Raw genomic sequence first — 18,440 nt, forward strand, 5'->3', positions numbered from 1 at the left:
TTTCTTTGTAGTTTTGATTGGTATTTCCCTGATGACAAGTGATGTTGAACATCTTTTTGTATGTCTGTTGGCCATCTGGATGTCATCTTTGGAAAAAGGTCTGTTCATGTCTTCTCATTTTTAAATGGGATTATTTGTTTTGTGTGTGTGTTGAGTTGGGTAAGTTCTTTATAGATTTTGGATACTAACCCTTTATCAGATATGTCATTTGCAAATATCTTCTCCCCTTGAGCAAGCTTTCTTTTAGTTTTGTTGATTGTGTCCTTCGCTGTGCAGAAGCTTTTTATTTTGATGAGGTCCCAATAATTTATTTTTGCTCTTGTTTCCCTTGCCTCAGAAGACATACCTAGAAAGAAGTTGGCTATGCTCGATGTCAAAAAGGTTACTGTGTTCTCTCAGAATTTTATGGTTTCAGGTCTCACATGTAGGTCTTTCATCCATTTTGAATTGATTTTTGTGTTTGGTGTAAGAAAGTGGTCCAGTTTCATTGTTTTGCACATTGCTGTCCAGTTTTCCCAACACCATTTGTTGAAGAGGCTGTCTTTTTCCCATTGGATATGCTTTTCCTGCTTTGTTGAACATTAGTTGACCATATAGTTGTGGGTTCATTTCTGGGTTTTCTGTTCTGTTTCATTGGTCTGCATGTCTGTTTTTGTGGCAGTGCCGTACTCTTTGGCTCACTTCAGCTTTGTAATATAACTTGAAGTCTAGAACTGTGATGCCTCCAGCTTTGCTTTGTGTTTTCAAGATTGCTTTGGCTATTCAGGATCTTTTGTGGTTCCATACAAATTTTCGGATTGTTTCTTCTAGCCATGTGAAAATTTCTGGTGGTATTTTGATAGAGATTGCATTAAATGTGTAGATTGCTTTGTGTAATATAGACATTTTAACATTATTTGTTCTTCTAACTCATGAGCCTGGAATGTTTTTCCATTTCCTTGTGTCATCTTCAATTTCTTTTCATCAGTGTTTTATAGTTTTCTGAGTATTGGTCTTTTACCCCTTTGGGTAGGTTTATTCCTAGGTATCTTATGTTTTTGGTGCAGTTGTAAATGGGAATGTTTTCTTAATTTCTCTTTCTGCTGCTTCATTATTGGTATATAGAAATGCAACAGGTTCTGTATGTTGATTTTGTATCCTGTGACTTTACTGAATTAATGTGTCAGTTCTGGCAGTTTTTTGGTGGAGCCTTTCAGGTTTTCTACATAGAGTATTATGTCATCTGCACATAGTGAAAGTTTGGCTTCTTCCTTGCCAATTTGAATGCCTTTTATTTCTTTTTGTTGTCTGATTGCTGAGGCTAGGACTCCCAGTGCTGTATTAAATAACTGTGGTGAGAGTGGACATCCCTGTCTTGTTCTGTAGAGGAAAAGCTCTCAGTTTTACTCGTTGAGGATGATATTAGCTGTGGGTGTTTCATATATGGTCTTTATTATGTTGAAATATGTTCCCTCTAAACTTACTTTGTTGAGGGTTTTTATCATGAATGGATGTTGTACTTTGTCAAATGCTTTTTCTGCATCTATTGAGAGGATCATATGGTTCTTATCTTTCTTTTATTAATGTGGTGTATCATGATGATTGATTTGTGAATATTGAACCACCCTTGCAGCCCAGAAATAAATCCCACTTGATCATAGTGAATATGTTACTGTTGGATTTGGTTTGCTGGTGTTTTATTGAGAATTTTTGCATCCATGTTCATCAGAATATTGGCCTATAGTTCTCTTTTTTAGTAGAGTCTTTATCTGGTTTTGGTATAAGGGTAATGCTGGCTTCATAAAATGAATTTGGAAGTTTTCTTTCCTTTTCTGTTTTTTCAAACAGTTTGAGAAGAATAGGCATGAACTCTTCTTTAAATATTTCATAGAATTCCCCTGTGAAGCCATCTAGCCCTGGACTTTTGTTTGTTGGGACTTTTTTTTATTACTGATCAGTTCTATGCTGCTTATTGGTATGTTCGTTTTCTTTTTGTTTCAATTTTGGTAGTTCATGTTTCTAGGAATTTATCCATTTCTTCCAGGTTGTTCAATTTGTTGGCATATAGTTCTCATAATATTCTCTTAATTGTTGTACTTCTGTGGTGTTGGTTATTCTCATCTCTCATTTGTGATTTTATTTGTTTGAGTCCTTTTTCTTGATAAGTCTGGCTAGAGGTTTATCAATTTAACTGATGTTTTTCCCAAGAACCATCTCCTGGTTTCACCAATCTGTTTTATCGGGGTTGTTTTTGTTTGTTTTGTTTTTTTTTTAGTTTCTAAATAAGATAATTTATATTATTTCCCTTCTTCTGCTGGCTTTAGGCTTCATTTGTTGTTCTTTTTCTAGCTCCTTTAGGTATAATGTTAGGTCATTTATTTGAGATGTTTCTTGCTTCTTGAGATAGGCTTGTATAGCTATAAACTTCCCTCTTGTAACTGCTTTTGCTGCATCCCAAACAAAGGTTTTGGACTGCTATGTTTTCATTTTCATTTGTTTCCATGTATTTTTTTTTTTTTCTTCTTTGATTTCCTGGTTGACCCATTCATTGTTTAGTAACATGTTGTTTAGTTTTTGTGTATTTGTGGTCTTTCCAAATTTTTTCTTGTGGTTGACTTCAAGTTTCATAGTGCTGTGGTCTGAAATATGCATGGTATGATCTCAATCTTTTTGTATTTGTTGACGCCTGTTTTGTGACCTAATATGTGATCTGTTCTGGAGAATGTTCCATGTGCACTTGAAAAAATATGTATTCTGTTGTTTTAGGATAGGATGTTGTAAATACATCCGTTAGGCCCATCTGGTCAAGCGTGTCATTCAAAGCCATTGTTTCCTTGTTGATTTTCTGTTTAGGTGATCTGTCCCTTGGTGTAAGTGGGGTATTAAAGTGCCCTACTATTATGTGTTATTGTGTATAGTTCGTTTATGTTTGTTATTGATTGTTTTATATATATTTGGGTACTTCCGAGTTGGGTGTATAAATACTGAACAATTGTTATATCTTCTTGGTGGTTTGTCCCCTTAATGATTATATAACACTCTTGTCTCTTTATAAAGTCTTTGTTTTAAAGTCTAGTTTGTCCAATAGAAGTACTGCTACTCTGGCTTTCTTTTGACATCCATTTGCATGATAGATATTTCACCATCCCCCCACTTTCTATCTGTGGTTGTCTTTAGGTCTAAAATGAGTGTCTTGTAGGCAGCATATAGAAGGGTCCCCATGTCTTTTGATTGGAGCATTTAGTCCATTTATATTCAAAGTAATTATTGATAGACGTGTATTTATTGCCACTTTATTTTTTCTCGTTTCTGAAGATTTTCTTTGATCCTTTTCTTCTTTTCGCTTTTGGTTTCCTTTGTAGTCAGAGTCCCCTTTGATATTTCTTGCAGTGCTGGGTTAGTGGTCATGAATTTCATTTTTGTCTAGAAAACTGTCACTCCTTTTATTCTGAATGATAGCCTTGCTGGATAGAGTATTCTTGGCTGCAGATTTTTCCCACTCCGCACTTTGAATATATCCTACCACTCCCTTCTGGCTTGTCAAATTTCTGTTGAGAAATCCCCAGCTAGCCATATAGGTTTTCCCTTGTAAGTGAGGGACTTCTTCTGTCTTGTTGCTCTTAAGGTTTTTCTTTATCATTATGTTTGCAAATTTAATTTAATTATGACTTGGTGATGTGTGGACAGGGATTTGTGCTTGTCTTGTAGGCTAGGGGCCCGCCTTGCTGGGACTGAGGCAGGCTTGACTGAGAAGAGCAGTCCTGCCAGAGCGGAGAGGTGTGTGGGGCTTGGAGTAAGCAAATTAGGCAGCCAGTGTCAACACTGAGCTGCTTCCCTCAGGGTGGCTCTGTGTTTATGCTGAGGGGCAGGGGAGGGAAATGGTGCCTGCCAGCTCCTTTGTTCCCAGAGAGGTGTCTATGGTTGCCTCTCAGGGATGCTGTGGAGAAGAGTGAATAATATTCCCTCTCTGTGCCCCAGGTGTTCTTCAGATGTTTCCACACTATTTCCCCCTGGGTTGTCTGTCTGCTTTCTCTTCAGGAGCAGCACAGTGCCCCCTGGGCTCTCTCCCAGCCAAGCCGCTGCTGACCTTTAAAACCAGGCTCTAAGCCCGCTGGTTGCAGCCTTTCTCATTTTCCAAGAAAATGGCTTTAGGGAAACATTCTCCTTCTGCTTCCCCTGGCTGCTATTCCCCTCTGTCATATATATACATACATATATACGTACGTATATATATAAATGCTGTTCTCTGTGACCACAGCTCCCTTGCCTCCACAGCACCCATTTCTTCCCTAAAACACATCTCCACACTTACTACCTTCTTCAAGGTGGCCTCTTCTCTGCCTTTAGTTGTGGAGTTTAGTCTGTCAATTGATTTCTGGGGTATTTAGGGTGATTTTATAATTATCTAGTTGTTGTTTGTCAGACAAGATAAGCCCAGGGTTCTCCTACTCCACTGCTGTCGTCTTCTGTCTTCTTGAGTCAGTTTCAGTGGGTGGTGTCCTTCTGTGAATATGTCCATTTCATTGGTGCTGTGTTGTGGTGCCACCATTTTCTTGACAGTCTCAGAGCTGTAGTCCTTGTGGTGTCATTCTCCAAGGTCCCCACAAGTCCAATACTGTTCCTACACATAACACAGTCACGGAAGCAAAGTAAGGAATATAGTGGGGTTATTCACTGGGCAGAATAGGAGTAAAGAAAGATTCTTTTGGCATAGAGTTCCTGAGGCTTAACTACAAAAAGGTAAGAGAAGAGAGCGCATGGTGGATTTTAGTCTGAAGCAGCAGACTTTTCTTTAGGTGGCTGTTCCTGCCACTAGAGAGAGGAGTTAGTGTACTTACTGAAAGGTGTCTTAGTTCTTGAGTGAGCAAAGGCTGGATCCACATCACATCTGTGCTTGTTGGAAGCGTTCATCCCCAAATAGCTGCAGCATCTCCCATTAACATTTTTGATGGTTCCAAACCAAAGCAAGTTCAGGAGGGTACTCTCCTTGTGTTTTAGAAGTGTTGCTTTCCCATTTCTCTACCATCACTTAAGATTAACAGTAGTAGGGGATTTAAAGGTGTTTCTGTGTGGAAAGGGTTACACACATCAAAGAGAAGGAGGGCTTATGGCGAATGAAGTGATGTGTGCAGGAAGTAACTGAGTTCCAACTTTTCATCAAAATACTTGAAACTCCTTACTCCTAAAGGTTTGAGGTTAACCAGTGAGTTAAAAAGTAAATTTTAAGCCAAGCCAATTCCTAGTCATTTAGTCAGCATATAATGGCTTCGCCAGCCATTGGCTACATATAATCCTTAGTACAGGAACCATTTTATGAATAATATCCCTTGCAAATCATGCAGTGTTACCTGTAGAAGCTGGTGATGCCATAAAGAAAAGCCTCACGAATGATTTATTAGTATAACATCTAAGCTTGTATTATTTATATATGTCTTTGTTTAAGAAGATTTGCTTAACCATTTTCAGATTTTCTGGCTGGAAGTTAGGTGCTTGGTGTACCGGGTATTAAATGGTTTCTCAGTGCAAGTGTCCTAAGTCATAACTCGCCCAAAGAAATCTATAAATATGGCAGATGATATGGGACAGCACAAGGAGGCAGTGGTGTCTCACTGAGGACATGGCTGTATCTAGGGTTCTGCTCACTTATCCACATAATCGATGAGCCTGCTCTATGTAGCCTGTCCATGCCAGGCATGAACTCAGGAAGCCGCCCGGCCTCCATACACTATCCACAGTCCTCCCCTTTTCCTCAGGATACAAGATCCTGAGTTTTGAGATGAGACTGAGGTTCTCACGAGAAACATCATCTTATATTCTAAGCCCCGTCACTTTATTTCTGAGATGTTGTGGGCTCGAGCAGCTCTCATGTGATTTTAGGACAGAGCACACACCTCGTCCGACCTTGTCAGGCCTAGTGCCAGCTGCCCCTGTGTAATCCCTTCCCTGTGGGAGTGGTTGGGACCTGGCTGACTGACTTCTGAAGAACAGACTACAGCAAATGTAGTGGCCTGTCTCTTCCAAGATTGGGGTATAAGACACTGAATTCCACCTTGCTCACACTCTCAGGCTCTTCTTCTTCTGATGAACCAGGCTGCCTGCTGTGGGGTTCCCTAAGGAGAGGCCCACGTGGCAAGGAGCTGCCTCCTGCCAATGACTGCCCATGTGGGCTAAAAGCAGATTCGTCCCTAGTTGAGCCAGAGTATCCAACCGAGTTCTGCCTGGATTCTGGAACCACAGAGGCGAGGAGATCTTAATCTGTTGTTTTAAGCCACTACGTTTTAGGGTGATTTGTTTTGTAGCAATAGGTAACTAATACGGCTTCTGTAGAGCAAATTACTTAACGTGGTTACTCATCTATAAAACAGGCACATTAGTGTCTACCCTCATAGAAGTGCTTACTGGCTCAAAATAAACACATGGTGCTGTTACTGTGGGAGCCACACAAGATCTAAAACTACAGAATGATTCCAGTACACACACATAGGAGGGATGGGAAGGAAATAGTCTAACATGTTATCTGTTAGCTCTGGGCAATATTACAGAGAATCTATAGACTAGATGTTTGTCTTTAAGATGAAAGAAGAGGGGAAGATGGCGGTGTAGGAAGATGCTGGGCTTACCTTGTCCTGCTGATCACATAGATTCCAGCCACATCTGCCTAAATAACCCAGAAAACCGCCAGAAGACCAGCAGAACGGACTCTCTGGAACCAAGCATAGACAAGAGGACCACAGAAGAGAGTAGGAAGGGCTGAAAGGCGGTGTGTGCTACACGGTCTGGCGGGAAGGAGCCGGGGCGGTGGAGGCGCAGCTAGCCCACCCGGCAAGGCAGAGCCCCCGAGTCTGGCTTGCAAAAGCGGAGGGGCCGGACTGGGTGAGTTCTGACAGGCAGCAGGACTTAACATCTGGAATGTTAAAAGTCAACAGCTCTGCTCTCGAGAGTGGGGAGGGCAAGAGGACGCCAGGAGGGAGGGTTGTTGAGCCCTGGAACACAGAGCTCAGCTTGGTGGGGGGAACAAAGGTGCTGGCAAGCGCCATCTCCCTCTCCCATCCCCCAGCCGAAATTCCAAAGGGAACTAGTTCCTGTCACCAAACTTGCTTGCACCTCGCATATGCCCAACACTGTGCTTCTGTGGATCCATCCCTCTGACAGGTCAGCCTCCTTCCCAGTGCCGCAGGGCCCATCCCGCAGGGGACCACCAAAGGCAAAGCAAGCTAAGCCTGCCCTTCCCTCCCCTGTGCACCTTGTGAATCCACCCCAGCTAATACGCCAGATCCCATCAAAGCAGCATCACAAACCTGGGAGTGTGCAAGTAGCCCAGACAGGGGCCACACCACTCCACAGTGAGTCCTGCCCCTGGGAGAGGGGAAGATAAGGTACACACCAGTCTGTGGCCCCAGCGGTGGGCTGGGGACAGACATCAGGTCTGACTGCGGCCCTGCCCACCAACACAAGTTACACCAGACAGCACAGGGGAAGTGCCCTGCAGTTTGGAGCCACCACAGGGACTACCCAAAATGAAAAAACGGAAGAACTCTCCTCAAAAGAAACTCCAGGAAGTAGCGACAGCTAATGAATTGACCAAAAACAATTTAAGCAATATAACGGAACAAGAATTTAGAATAATAATCATAAAATTAATCGCTGGGCTTGAAAAAAGCATAGAGGAGAGCAGAGAATCTATTGCTACAGAGATCAAGGGACTAAGAAATAGTCATGAGGAGCTAAAAATGCTATAAATGAGGTGCAAAATAAAATGGAGGCGACCACAGTTTCAGATTGAAGAGGCAGAGGAGAGAATAGGTGACTTAGAAGATAAAATGGGAAAAGAGGAAGCTGATAAAAAGAGAGATAAAAAAATCCAGCAGTATGAGGGGAGAATTAGAGAAGTGATGCAATCAAACGCAACAGTATTTGTATGATAGGAAAGGGGCTGCAGGTGTACTTGAACAAATCATAGCTGAGAACTTCCCCGATCTGGTGAAGGAAAAAGGCATTGATCCAAGAGGCACAAAGTACTCCCTTCAGATGTAACTTGAATCGATCTTCTGCATGACATATCATAGTTGAAACTGGCAAAATACAAGGATAAAGAGAAAATTCTGAAAGCAGCTAGGGATAAACAGGCCATAACTTACAAAGGTAGACACATAAGAGTAGTAGCAGACCTATCTACTAAAAATTGGCAGGCCAGAAAGGAATAGCAGGAAACCTTCAATGTGATGAACAGAAAAAATATGCAGCCGAGATTCCTTTATCCAGCAAGTCTATCGTTCACAATAGAAGAAGAGATAAAGGTCTTCCCAAACAAAAACTGAAGGAATTCATCACCACTAAACCAGTCCTACAAAAGATCCTAAGAGATTCTGTGAGTGAAATGTTGCAAGGACCAAAAAGTACCAGAGACATCACTACAAGCATGAAACCTACAGACATCACAATAACTCTAAACCCATATCTTTCTATTATAACACTGAATGTAAATGGACTAAATGCTCCAACCAAAAGACATAGGATAGCAGAATGGATAAAAAAACAGGACCCATCTATTTACTGTCTACAAGAGACTCATTTTAGACCTGAGGACACCTTCAGATTGAAAGTGACGGGATGGAGAACTATCATGCTACTAGAAGTCAAAAGAAAGCTGGAGTAGCCATACTTCTATCAGACAAACTAGACTTTAAATTAAAGGCTGTAACAAGAAATGAAGAAGGGCATTATATAATCATTACAGGGTCTATCAGGAAAAACTAACAATTATAAATGTCTATGCGCCAAATACCGGAGCCCCCAAATATATAAAACAGTCATAAACATAAGCAACCTTATTGATAAGAATGTGGTAATTGCAGGGGACTTTAATACTCCACTTACAGTAATGCATCATCTAGATACAGGATCAATAAAGAAACAAGGGCCCTGAACGATACATTAGATCAGATGGACTTGACAGATATATTTAGAACTCTGCATGCCAAAACAACAGAATATACTTTGTTCTCGAGTGCACATGGAACATTCTCCAAGATAGATCACACACTGGGTCACAAAACAGCCCTTCATAAGTATAAAAGAATTGAGATCATACCATGCACACTTTCAGACCACAATGCTATGAAGCTTGAAATCAACCACAGGAAAAAGTCTGGAAAACCTCCAAAAGCATGGAGGTTAAAGAACATCCTACTAAAGAATGAAAGGGTCAACCAGGTAATTAGAGAAGAAATTTAAAAATATATGGAAATAAATGAAAATGAAGATACAACAATCCAAACGCTTTGGGATGCAGCGAAGGCAGTCCTGAGAAGAAAATACATTGCAGTCCAGGCCTATCTCAAGAAACAAGAAAAATCCCAAATACAAAATCTAACAGCACACCTAAAGGAAATAGGAGCAGAACAGCAAAGACACCCCAAACCCAGCAGAAGAAGAGAAATAATAAAGATCAGAGCAGAAATAAGCAATGTAGAATCTAAAAAAACTGTAGAGCAGATCCATGAAACCAAGAGTTGGTTTTTTGAAAAAATAAACAAAATTGATAAACCTCTAGCCAGGCTTCTCAAAAAGAAAAGGGAGATGACCCAAATAGATAAAATCATGAATGAAAATGGAATTATTACAACCAATCCCTCAGAGATACAAGCAATTATCAGGGAATACTATGAAAAATTATATGCCAACAAACTGGATAACCTGGAAGAAATGGACAAATTCCTAAGCACCCACACCCTTCCAAAACTCAGGAAGAAATAAAAACTTGAACAGACTCATAACCAGCAAAGAAATTGAATCAGTTACCAAAAATCTCCCAACAAATAAGAGTCCAGGACCAGATGGCTTCCCAGGGATATTCTACCAGACATTTAAAGCAGAGATAATATTGGGGCGCCTGGGTGGCGCAGTCAGTTAAGCGTCCGACTTCAGCCAGGTCACGATCTCGCAGTCCGTGAGTTCGAGCCCCGCGTCAGGCTCTGGGCTGATGGCTCAGAGCCTGGAGCCTGTTTCCGATTCTGTGTCTCCCTCTCTCTCTGCCCCTCCCCCGTTCATGCTCTGTCTCTCTCTGTCCCAAAAATAAATAAACGTTGAAAAAAAAAATTTTAAAGCAGAGATAATACCTATCTTTCTCAAGCTGTTCCAAAATTAAAAAGGGAAGGAAAACTTCCAGACTCATTCTATGAAGCCAGCATTACTTTCATTCCTAAACCAGACAGAGACCCAGCAAGAAAAAGAGAACTACAGGCAAATATCCCTGATGAATATGGATGCAAAAATTCTCAGTAAGATACTAGCAAATCGGATTCAACAGCATATAAAGCATGATCAAGTGGGATTCATTCCTGGGCTGCAGGGCTGGTTCAACATTTGCAAATCAATCAATGTGATACATCACATTAATAAAAGAAAAGAACCATATGATCCTGTCAATCGATGCAGAAAAAGCATTTGACAAAATTCAGCATCCTTAATAAAAACCCTCAAGAAAGTCGGGATAGAAGGAACATACTTAAACATCATAAATGCCATTTATGAAAAGCCCACAGCAAAATCATCGTCAACGGGGAAAAATTGAGAGCTTTCCCCCTGAGATCAGGAACATGACAGGGATGTCCACTCTCACCACTGTTGTTTCACATAGTGTTGGAAGTGCTAGCATCAGCAATCAGACAACAAAAGCAAATCAAAGGCATCAAAATTGGCAAAGATGAAGTCAAGCTCTCACTTTTTGCAGATGACATGATATACATGGAAAACCCGACAGACTCCACCAAAAGTCTGCTAGAACTGATACATGAATTCAGGAAAGTTGCAGGATACAAAATCAATGTACAGAAATCATTTGCATTCTTATACACTAATGATGAAGCAACAGAAAGACAAAGAAACTGATCCCACTCACAATTGCACAAAGAATCATAAAATATCTGGGAATAAACATAACCAAAGATGTAAAAGATCTTTATGCTGAAAAGTATAGAAAGCTTATGAAGGAAATTGAAGAAGATATAAAGAAATGGAAAAACATTCCATGCTCATGGATTGGAAGAATAAATATTGTTAAAATGTCCATACTACCCAAAGTTGTACACATTCAATGCAGTCCCAATCAAAATTGCACCAGCATTCTTCTCGAAGCTACAACAAACAATCCTAAAATTTGTATGGAACCATAAAAGACCCCAAATAGCCAAAGTGATTTTGAAGAAGACGACCAAAGCATTAGTCGTCACAATCCCAGACTTTAGCCTCTACTACAAAGCTGTAATCATCAAGACAGCATGGTATTGGCACAAAAACAGACACATAGACCAATGGAATAGAAACCCCAGAATTAGACCCACAAAAGTATGGCCAAGTAATCTTTGACAAAGCAGGAAAGAATATCCGATGGAAAAAAGACAGTCTCTTTAACCAATGGTGCTGGGAGAACTGGACAACAACATGCAGAAGGATGAAACTAGACCACTTTTTCACACCATTCACAAAAATAAACTCAAAATGGATAAAGGACCTGAATGCGAGACAGGAAACCATCAAAACCCTAGTGGAGGGGCGCCTGGGTGGCTCAGTCGGTTAAGCGTCCGACTTCAGCTCAGGTCATGATCTCGCGGTCCGTGAGTTCGAGCCCTGCGTCGGGCTCTGGGCTGATGGCTCAGAGCCTGGAGCCTGCTTCTGATTCTGTCTCCCTCTCTCTCTGCCCCTCCCCCGTCCATGCTCTGTCTCTCTCTGTCTCAAACATAAATAAACGTTTAAAAAAAAAATTAAAAAAAAAAAAACAAAAAAACCCTAGTGGAGAAAGCAGGAAGAAACCTCTCTGACTTCAGCCGCAGCAATTTCTTACTTGACACATCCCCAAAACAAAAGGGAATTAAAAACAAAAATGAACTGTTGGGACCTCATGAAGATAAAAAGCTTCTGCACTGCAAAGGAAACAACAAAACTAAAAGGCAACCAACAGAATGGGAAAAGATACATATCAGACAAAGGGCTGGTATCCAAAATCTATAAAGAGCTCACCAAACTCCACACCCGAAACACAATCCAGTGAAGAAATGGGCAGAAAACATGAATAGACACTTCCCTAAAGAAAACATCCAGATGCCCAACAGGCACATGAAAAGATGCTCAATGTCACTCCTCATCAGGGAAATACAAATCAAAACCACACTGAGATGCTACTTCACGCCAGTCAGAGTGGCTAAAATGAACAAATCAGGAGATTATAGATGCTGGCAAGGATGTGGAGAAACAGGAACCCTCTTGCACTGTTGGTGGGAATGCAAACTGGTTCAGCCGCTCTGGAAAACAGTGTGGAGGTTCCTCAAAAAATTAAAAATAGATCTACCCTATGACCCAGGAATAGCACTGCTAGGAATTTACCCAAGGGACATAGGAGTGCCGATACATAGGGGCACTTGTACCCCAATGTTTATAGTAGCACTTTCAACAGTAACCAAATTATGGAAAGAGCCTAAATGTCCATCAACTGATGAATGGATAAAGAAATTGTGGTTTATATACACAATGGAATACTACTTGGCAATGAGGAAGAATGAAATATGGCCTTTTGTAGCAACGTGGATGGAACTGGAGAGTGTTATGCTAAGTGAAATAAGTCACACAGAGAAAGACAGATACCATATGTTTTCACTCTTATGTGGATCCTGAGAAACTTACCAGAAGACCGTGGGGGAGGGGAAGAAAAAAAAACAGAGAGGGAGAGAGCCAAACCATAAGAGACTCTTAAAAACTGAAAACAAACTGAGGGTTGATGGGGGGTGGGAGGGAGGGGAGGGTGGGTGATGGGTATTGAGGAGGGCACCTTTTGGGATGAACATTGGGTGTTGTATGGAAACCAATTTGACAATAAATTTCATATTAAAAAAAAAGAATAAGTACAACAGGCATCTTTCAATCTCATTAAGTCTGTGATCATCTGAACAGAGGCATAAAGGCAACATCACTGAAGTCATTTCTTTTTTGGATGGATTCATGAAGTTACTTTTGATAGATTGGTGCCAACAGGAATTATGTATCTTTTATTTGGAAGTTATTCTGTCCAACTAGTGATGCAAACTTTACCTCTTCTCAGTTTGGAGTAACTTCCAGAAGTCATTAAGTAGAACTGACATAAACCATGAATTCAGTGGTTCCCAGAGTATAGTTTATGATCTCTAGGGGTCCGTAAGACCTTTCAAGGAGTCTGCAATGCCAAAAATACTTTCAAAACCATATTAAAATCCATAGTAGTTTAAAGAGTGTTCTCCAAAAATTCATGTCTACCCAGAACCTATGAATGTGTCCTTATTTGGAAAGAGGGTCTTTATAAATATAATTAGTTAAGATGAGTTCACACTATATTAGAGTGGGCCCTACATCCAGTGACGGTGGCCGTATAAGAATGCAATGTTAGGAGACACACAGGAGGCGGGGGGACCACAGAGGCAGAGACTGCGATTGGCATGAGGCAGCTATAAGCCAAGGGACACCAAGACTCTGGCTACCACCAGAAGCCAGGAGATAGGCTCGAACAAATTCTCCCTCAGTCTCCAGAAGGAACCAGTCCTCTAATACCTTGGTTTCAGACCTTTAGTTTCCTGAACTGCAAGAAAATACCTTGTTTTAAGCCACCCAGTTTATGGTAATTTTATGGAAACCCCAGGAAACAAATAGATTTTGATACCAGGAAGTGGGGTGCTACTGTACAAATACCTAAAAATATGGAAGTGGCTTTGGAATTGGGTAAATGGAAAAGACTGGAAGAATTTTGAGCCATGTAATAATTTAAAAAAAAAAAGTCTAGGTTATCTTGAAATGATTTGGTAGAAATATGGAAATATGGACAGTAGAGAAAGCTGGCATCTCAGAGAATTTCTATTTTCATCATGAACAAAATGTTGATAGAAGTGTGAACATTAAAAGGTGCTTCTGGGGTGCCTGGGTGGCTCAGTTGGTTGAGCATCTGACTTTAGCTCAGGTTATGATCTCGCAGTTTGTGAGTTCAAGCCCTGAATCAGGCTCTATGCCGACAGCTCAGAGCCTGGACCCTGCTTCAGATTCTGTGTCTCCCTCTCTCTCTGCCCCTCCCCTGCTAGCCCTCTGTCTCTCAAAAATGAATACATGTTAGAAGATAAAGGTTCTTTTGGTGTGAACTCAGAAATGAACATGTTGGACACTGGAGGAAAAGTAAGGTGGCAGAAAACTTGGCTGACTTGTGTTCTGCTTTGGGGTTAAAGTAGAGCTTGTGAACCATGACATTGAATATTTAGCTGAGGTTTCCAAACAAAATATGGAAGATGTGGCCTACTTTCTTGCTGCTTATAGTAAAATGCAAGAGGAAAGAGATAATTTGAGGAAGGAAATGGTTAGCAAAAAGGAACCAGAACATGATGAGTTTGAAAATTCACAGCCTATCTATTCTGCAAGGGCATGCTCTTCAGAGGTCACCAAGGGTGTGTGCTGGAAAATGTGCGATTAGATTTGTGGCCATGGATACGATCAAGCATCTCAGCAGAAGCTAGGAATAGAGGCACGGTTGTCCAGAAAGGATCTGTGGAGAAGCCTCATGTCTAATGGTGTGGAACTCCTTGACCCATGAAGACTGACGGGTTTGTGAGAATGTTACATCGGCAGAAATGCTGCCATTTTGGCCTCGCAGGGACAGAGATGGGACAAGAGGAAGGAAGGCTGCCAGACTTGTAGGATTCTATAAGCAGGAAATGGGCTGCCCGGAGGGTAAGATTGTGTCCCAGGCTGAGGATAGAGAGGGTAGGGCCAACAGGGCCTCTGATGGTCTAGAGGTTGGGGCTGGGACAGCCTCTGGGCCCAGAGGGCTGGTCAAGCCACAAAAGATTATTTTCAGGCCTTGAAACTTCATGACATTTGCCCTGCTGTGTCACAAATTTGCTTTAGACCAGTGACTCTATTCCACTTTCTTCCTTTTGGAATGGGAATATCTATCCCATGCTTTTTCCACCATCGTATGGTACAAGCTGAAAACATGCTTTTTAGTTTCATACGTCCACCAATGGAAAGGAGACCAAAGGAAAGGAGACCAAGGCCGGGCATACCAGAGTCTAACCCGTACTTGATTTAGACAGAAGGGATGTGACACTCTGAATTGAGAATTTGGAGTTAATGCTGGAATGGGTGAAAAGTTTTGGGAGTGTTGGGATGGGATGGATGTGAATGTTGGGGGACCGGAGGGTAGATTACACTGGGTTTGTTTCCACAAAATTCATGTCTACCAGAAACGGAAGGTGACCTTACAATGCCACTCAGAATTAGGGTACCCATTAAATCTAATGAATGGCATTCTTACAAGGAGGGAGACACACAGAAATATACACACGGGGAAGAATGCCATTTGAGCCACAGATGAAAGTGAGTCAGCAATAAGCCAGTGAACACCAAGACCTGCTGGCAGCCCTGAGATGGTAGGAGAGAGGCATAGAACAAATCCTCCCTCCATCTCCAGAAAGAGCCAAGTCCGACACCTTGATCTTGGATCTCTGGCCTCCTGAACTGCAACGGAATATCTGTTGTTTTAAGCCACCTAGCTTGTGTGACTCTTTCCCAGCAGCCGCAAGAAACGAGCACAGACTTGTTTCAGCAGCTCCAGGAAACAGACAAGATGCTGTTTGCCTTTTTCTCTCATGAGCATACAGTGGAGTTTTCCGGAGGCTGCGTGATGTCTCATATCGTGACAGACTGAATGCAGAGCTGGGGTACGAACCCAGCTGTGTTCTATTAGGCCAGATAGTAAAGGAATTATGAAAATGTAAAACAGTGTCCCGTGAGTAATCCATTTTCGTTTTGGAAAAAAATGTTTCATTAAAAAAATCTATGTTAATATACTGGGTTTATTATGGTTTTCACATTGGTAATTTTTCCCAGTTTTAATTCCAGTTTGGTAAATGCAGTAGATATGACCCACATATATGACAACTCTTTGGGATCCTCAGTAATTTTTAAGAATATATAAAGAATCTGCATTCAAAATGTCTGAGAACCACTGGCTTACTTATAAAGTTTCAAGTTGAGAAGGACATCCTGGTGTCGGTGCCCCTGCTTCTTGGAAGGTCAACACTGAAAACAACACTTAAAAGAATGAACTTTAGGGGTGCCTGGATAGCTCAGTCAATTTAAGCGTCTGACTTTGGCTCAGGTCGTGATCTCACAGTTTGTGAGTTCGAGCCCCATGTCCGCAGACAGCTAAGAGCCTGGTGCCTGCTTCGGATTCTGTGTCTCCCTCTCTGTCTGCCCCTCCCCTGCTTGTGCGCTCTTTCTCTCTCTCAAAAATAAACATTAAAAAAATAAACATTAAAAAAATTTTTTAAAAAAAGAACGAACTTCAGAATCACATCGAAGTAGGTTAGATTTTTACATCATCAGCGTCCTCATTTATAAGGTGGGAAAGAATACCTATCTTATCAGGATGAGATATGATAATATATGTAAAGGAGTAGCTGTTTTGGCCATTAAAAACAAGTATTTCCTTTCCCCTGGGCTTAGTGGCTCATTGGTTTCTGGCTGTAAGAAGAGAGGAACAAACATGAGGTCTAAGGCCTCACATATGAATGGTTACGAGTCAAATTCCCATTTATTACTTACTTACCGGACCTAACGTGGAGAAATTTTACGGGACATGAAGACTCCAAGTGCAGAAGAAGAAATCGTAGAAGTCCTCTGGACCATGGGATTTTCTTTTCCCTGAGGAAAATCTTTTGGTCTCTTATCATAATTGCTGCTTGTTAAAACTGGTAAGATACTCGTTAAGGACTTTTGTGACCAAATGATGTGTATATACAAACTCGTTAACATTTTCAAATCAGAACCTCCTCTCTAGCCTCATTAGCTCTGTTTTGGGTCCTTTACCATGCAATGTGAATTCTGTGGACTCAGGCTTAGAGGAAGACGGACGGATATTGATTTCCTGGAATTTCTCCTGTCCACCCAGTGTGTGCTTCTCCCCTGACTGTGGTGAGTCTTCCTATAGGAGACATCAATCACCATAATCAGGTCCCAAAATCACATCAATGTCTAGAGGTCATGCCTTTTTTTCTGGGGAAGGGATAGATCTTGAGAAATGGGCTACAAATTCTCACTACTGACATTAGAAGTAGATAAAATATCTAATAAAACTCTCTGCCCCATCTATCTGTGCCTGACAGGTGGCCTTTAATCTACGAGCATAAAAGCAGAATGACTTAGTTACTGTGACCGGCAGCAGGGTTACAGTGTCTCTGGGTCAGCATCTCATAACTTGTGTGAAGAGGATGTATGGAGACTTGATTTAATTCTTAGAGGAAAAAGCTGGTTCTTTGGTTAGTTTTCTCCTATCACTGCAGAAGAACCCTGCCATCCATATAGAAAAAAAATAAAAAATAAAAAAATAAATTGCAGTCCTCCTTAATCCTCCCTGTACCCCCTTTCCTACTTTTTATTTATCTCCATTGTACTTACGAGCACCACTGTGGTCCTTGTGTTACTTATTTTGCGTACAGTCTGTTCTCCCCCTGGAAAGTAAGCAACGTAGGGGCAGGGAGTTTTGTGTCTTGTTCACTGCTGTATCCCCAGTGCCTAGAACAGTGCCTAGCACACTAGAGACACTTCTCTTTGAAATAAGTGAACAAATGAATTCAGCTCCATTTCCACTGAAACCAAGGTCATCTGACAACAAGCTTCCCCAAATTTCCCCTTCACCTCAAAGTCTGAATCCTTAGCCGTCCTCACACGCCCCCTCGCCGAGACTGGGCCTTCAGCTCTCTTCTCGACTATTCTCTTGCTCTCCTTTGGATGCTGCTGCTTCAGTTACTTCCTCTCATTCATATTTTTTAATGTTTCTCTTCCATTCCCTTCAGCCCAATCTAGCAATCCTACGTAATCTGAATTCTCCAGGACATCTCTGTAGCACCTGCCAACGAGGTCCGTGTTTTCCTTGAAATTCCTTGTGTGGCTTCTGAGATGTTTCTTGGTTTTCTGATTGCTTGTTCTGTCTCCACGGTCTCCTCTTCTTCCTTCTGCGTCCTTAACAGACCCCACAGCTCTACTCCTTTTCCATACCTCCAGTTGTCTCCTCTTTGTAGATGATGTTTAAAATCATTACCTCTCCTGCGCTGTCTCTTCAATTGAGATCCAGACCTGCATGCTCCAAACCTTGAACTCTTGAGTCCTCTTACTGCCCTCCCTCAATGGGTTCCACCTGAGATTTTACAGATTCCTCTCCCCCGCCAAATGTCTTTCCACCCATGTCCCTCTTCCACAACTGCCACGGGGTAGTTCCTGTCCTTATGCTCGGCCTAATGAAGCGGGCTTCCAATGACTCTTTGTTTCTATTTGCATCAGGTTGCTCCTCGACATGTCCAGCACGGTAATGCTGGGTTCATCTTGATAAAAATATGACAATTGTATCATGCACTGGATCAATGATTCACTCTTGCTTATATAATAAAGTTTAA

The 18,440-nt window shown here is 41.5% G+C and overlaps 1 protein-coding gene across 1 annotated transcript in view; it reads right to left on the reverse strand.

The window, feature by feature from the left end:
• Positions 1 to 18,440, reverse strand: part of SPAG17 (sperm associated antigen 17) — a 235,322-nt gene that overhangs the window by 7,070 nt on the left and 209,812 nt on the right. Inside the window, exon 48 of the mRNA XM_043575965.1 lies at positions 16,598 to 16,742. Coding sequence (XP_043431900.1) covers positions 16,603 to 16,742 — 140 coding nt within the window. The 3' untranslated portion in view covers positions 16,598 to 16,602. The remainder of the gene's footprint in view (positions 1 to 16,597; positions 16,743 to 18,440) is intronic.

The sequence above is a fragment of the Prionailurus bengalensis genome, chromosome C1 (genome assembly GCF_016509475.1).
Source record: "Prionailurus bengalensis isolate Pbe53 chromosome C1, Fcat_Pben_1.1_paternal_pri, whole genome shotgun sequence".
In the NCBI taxonomy this organism is placed as follows: domain Eukaryota; kingdom Metazoa; phylum Chordata; class Mammalia; order Carnivora; family Felidae; genus Prionailurus; species Prionailurus bengalensis.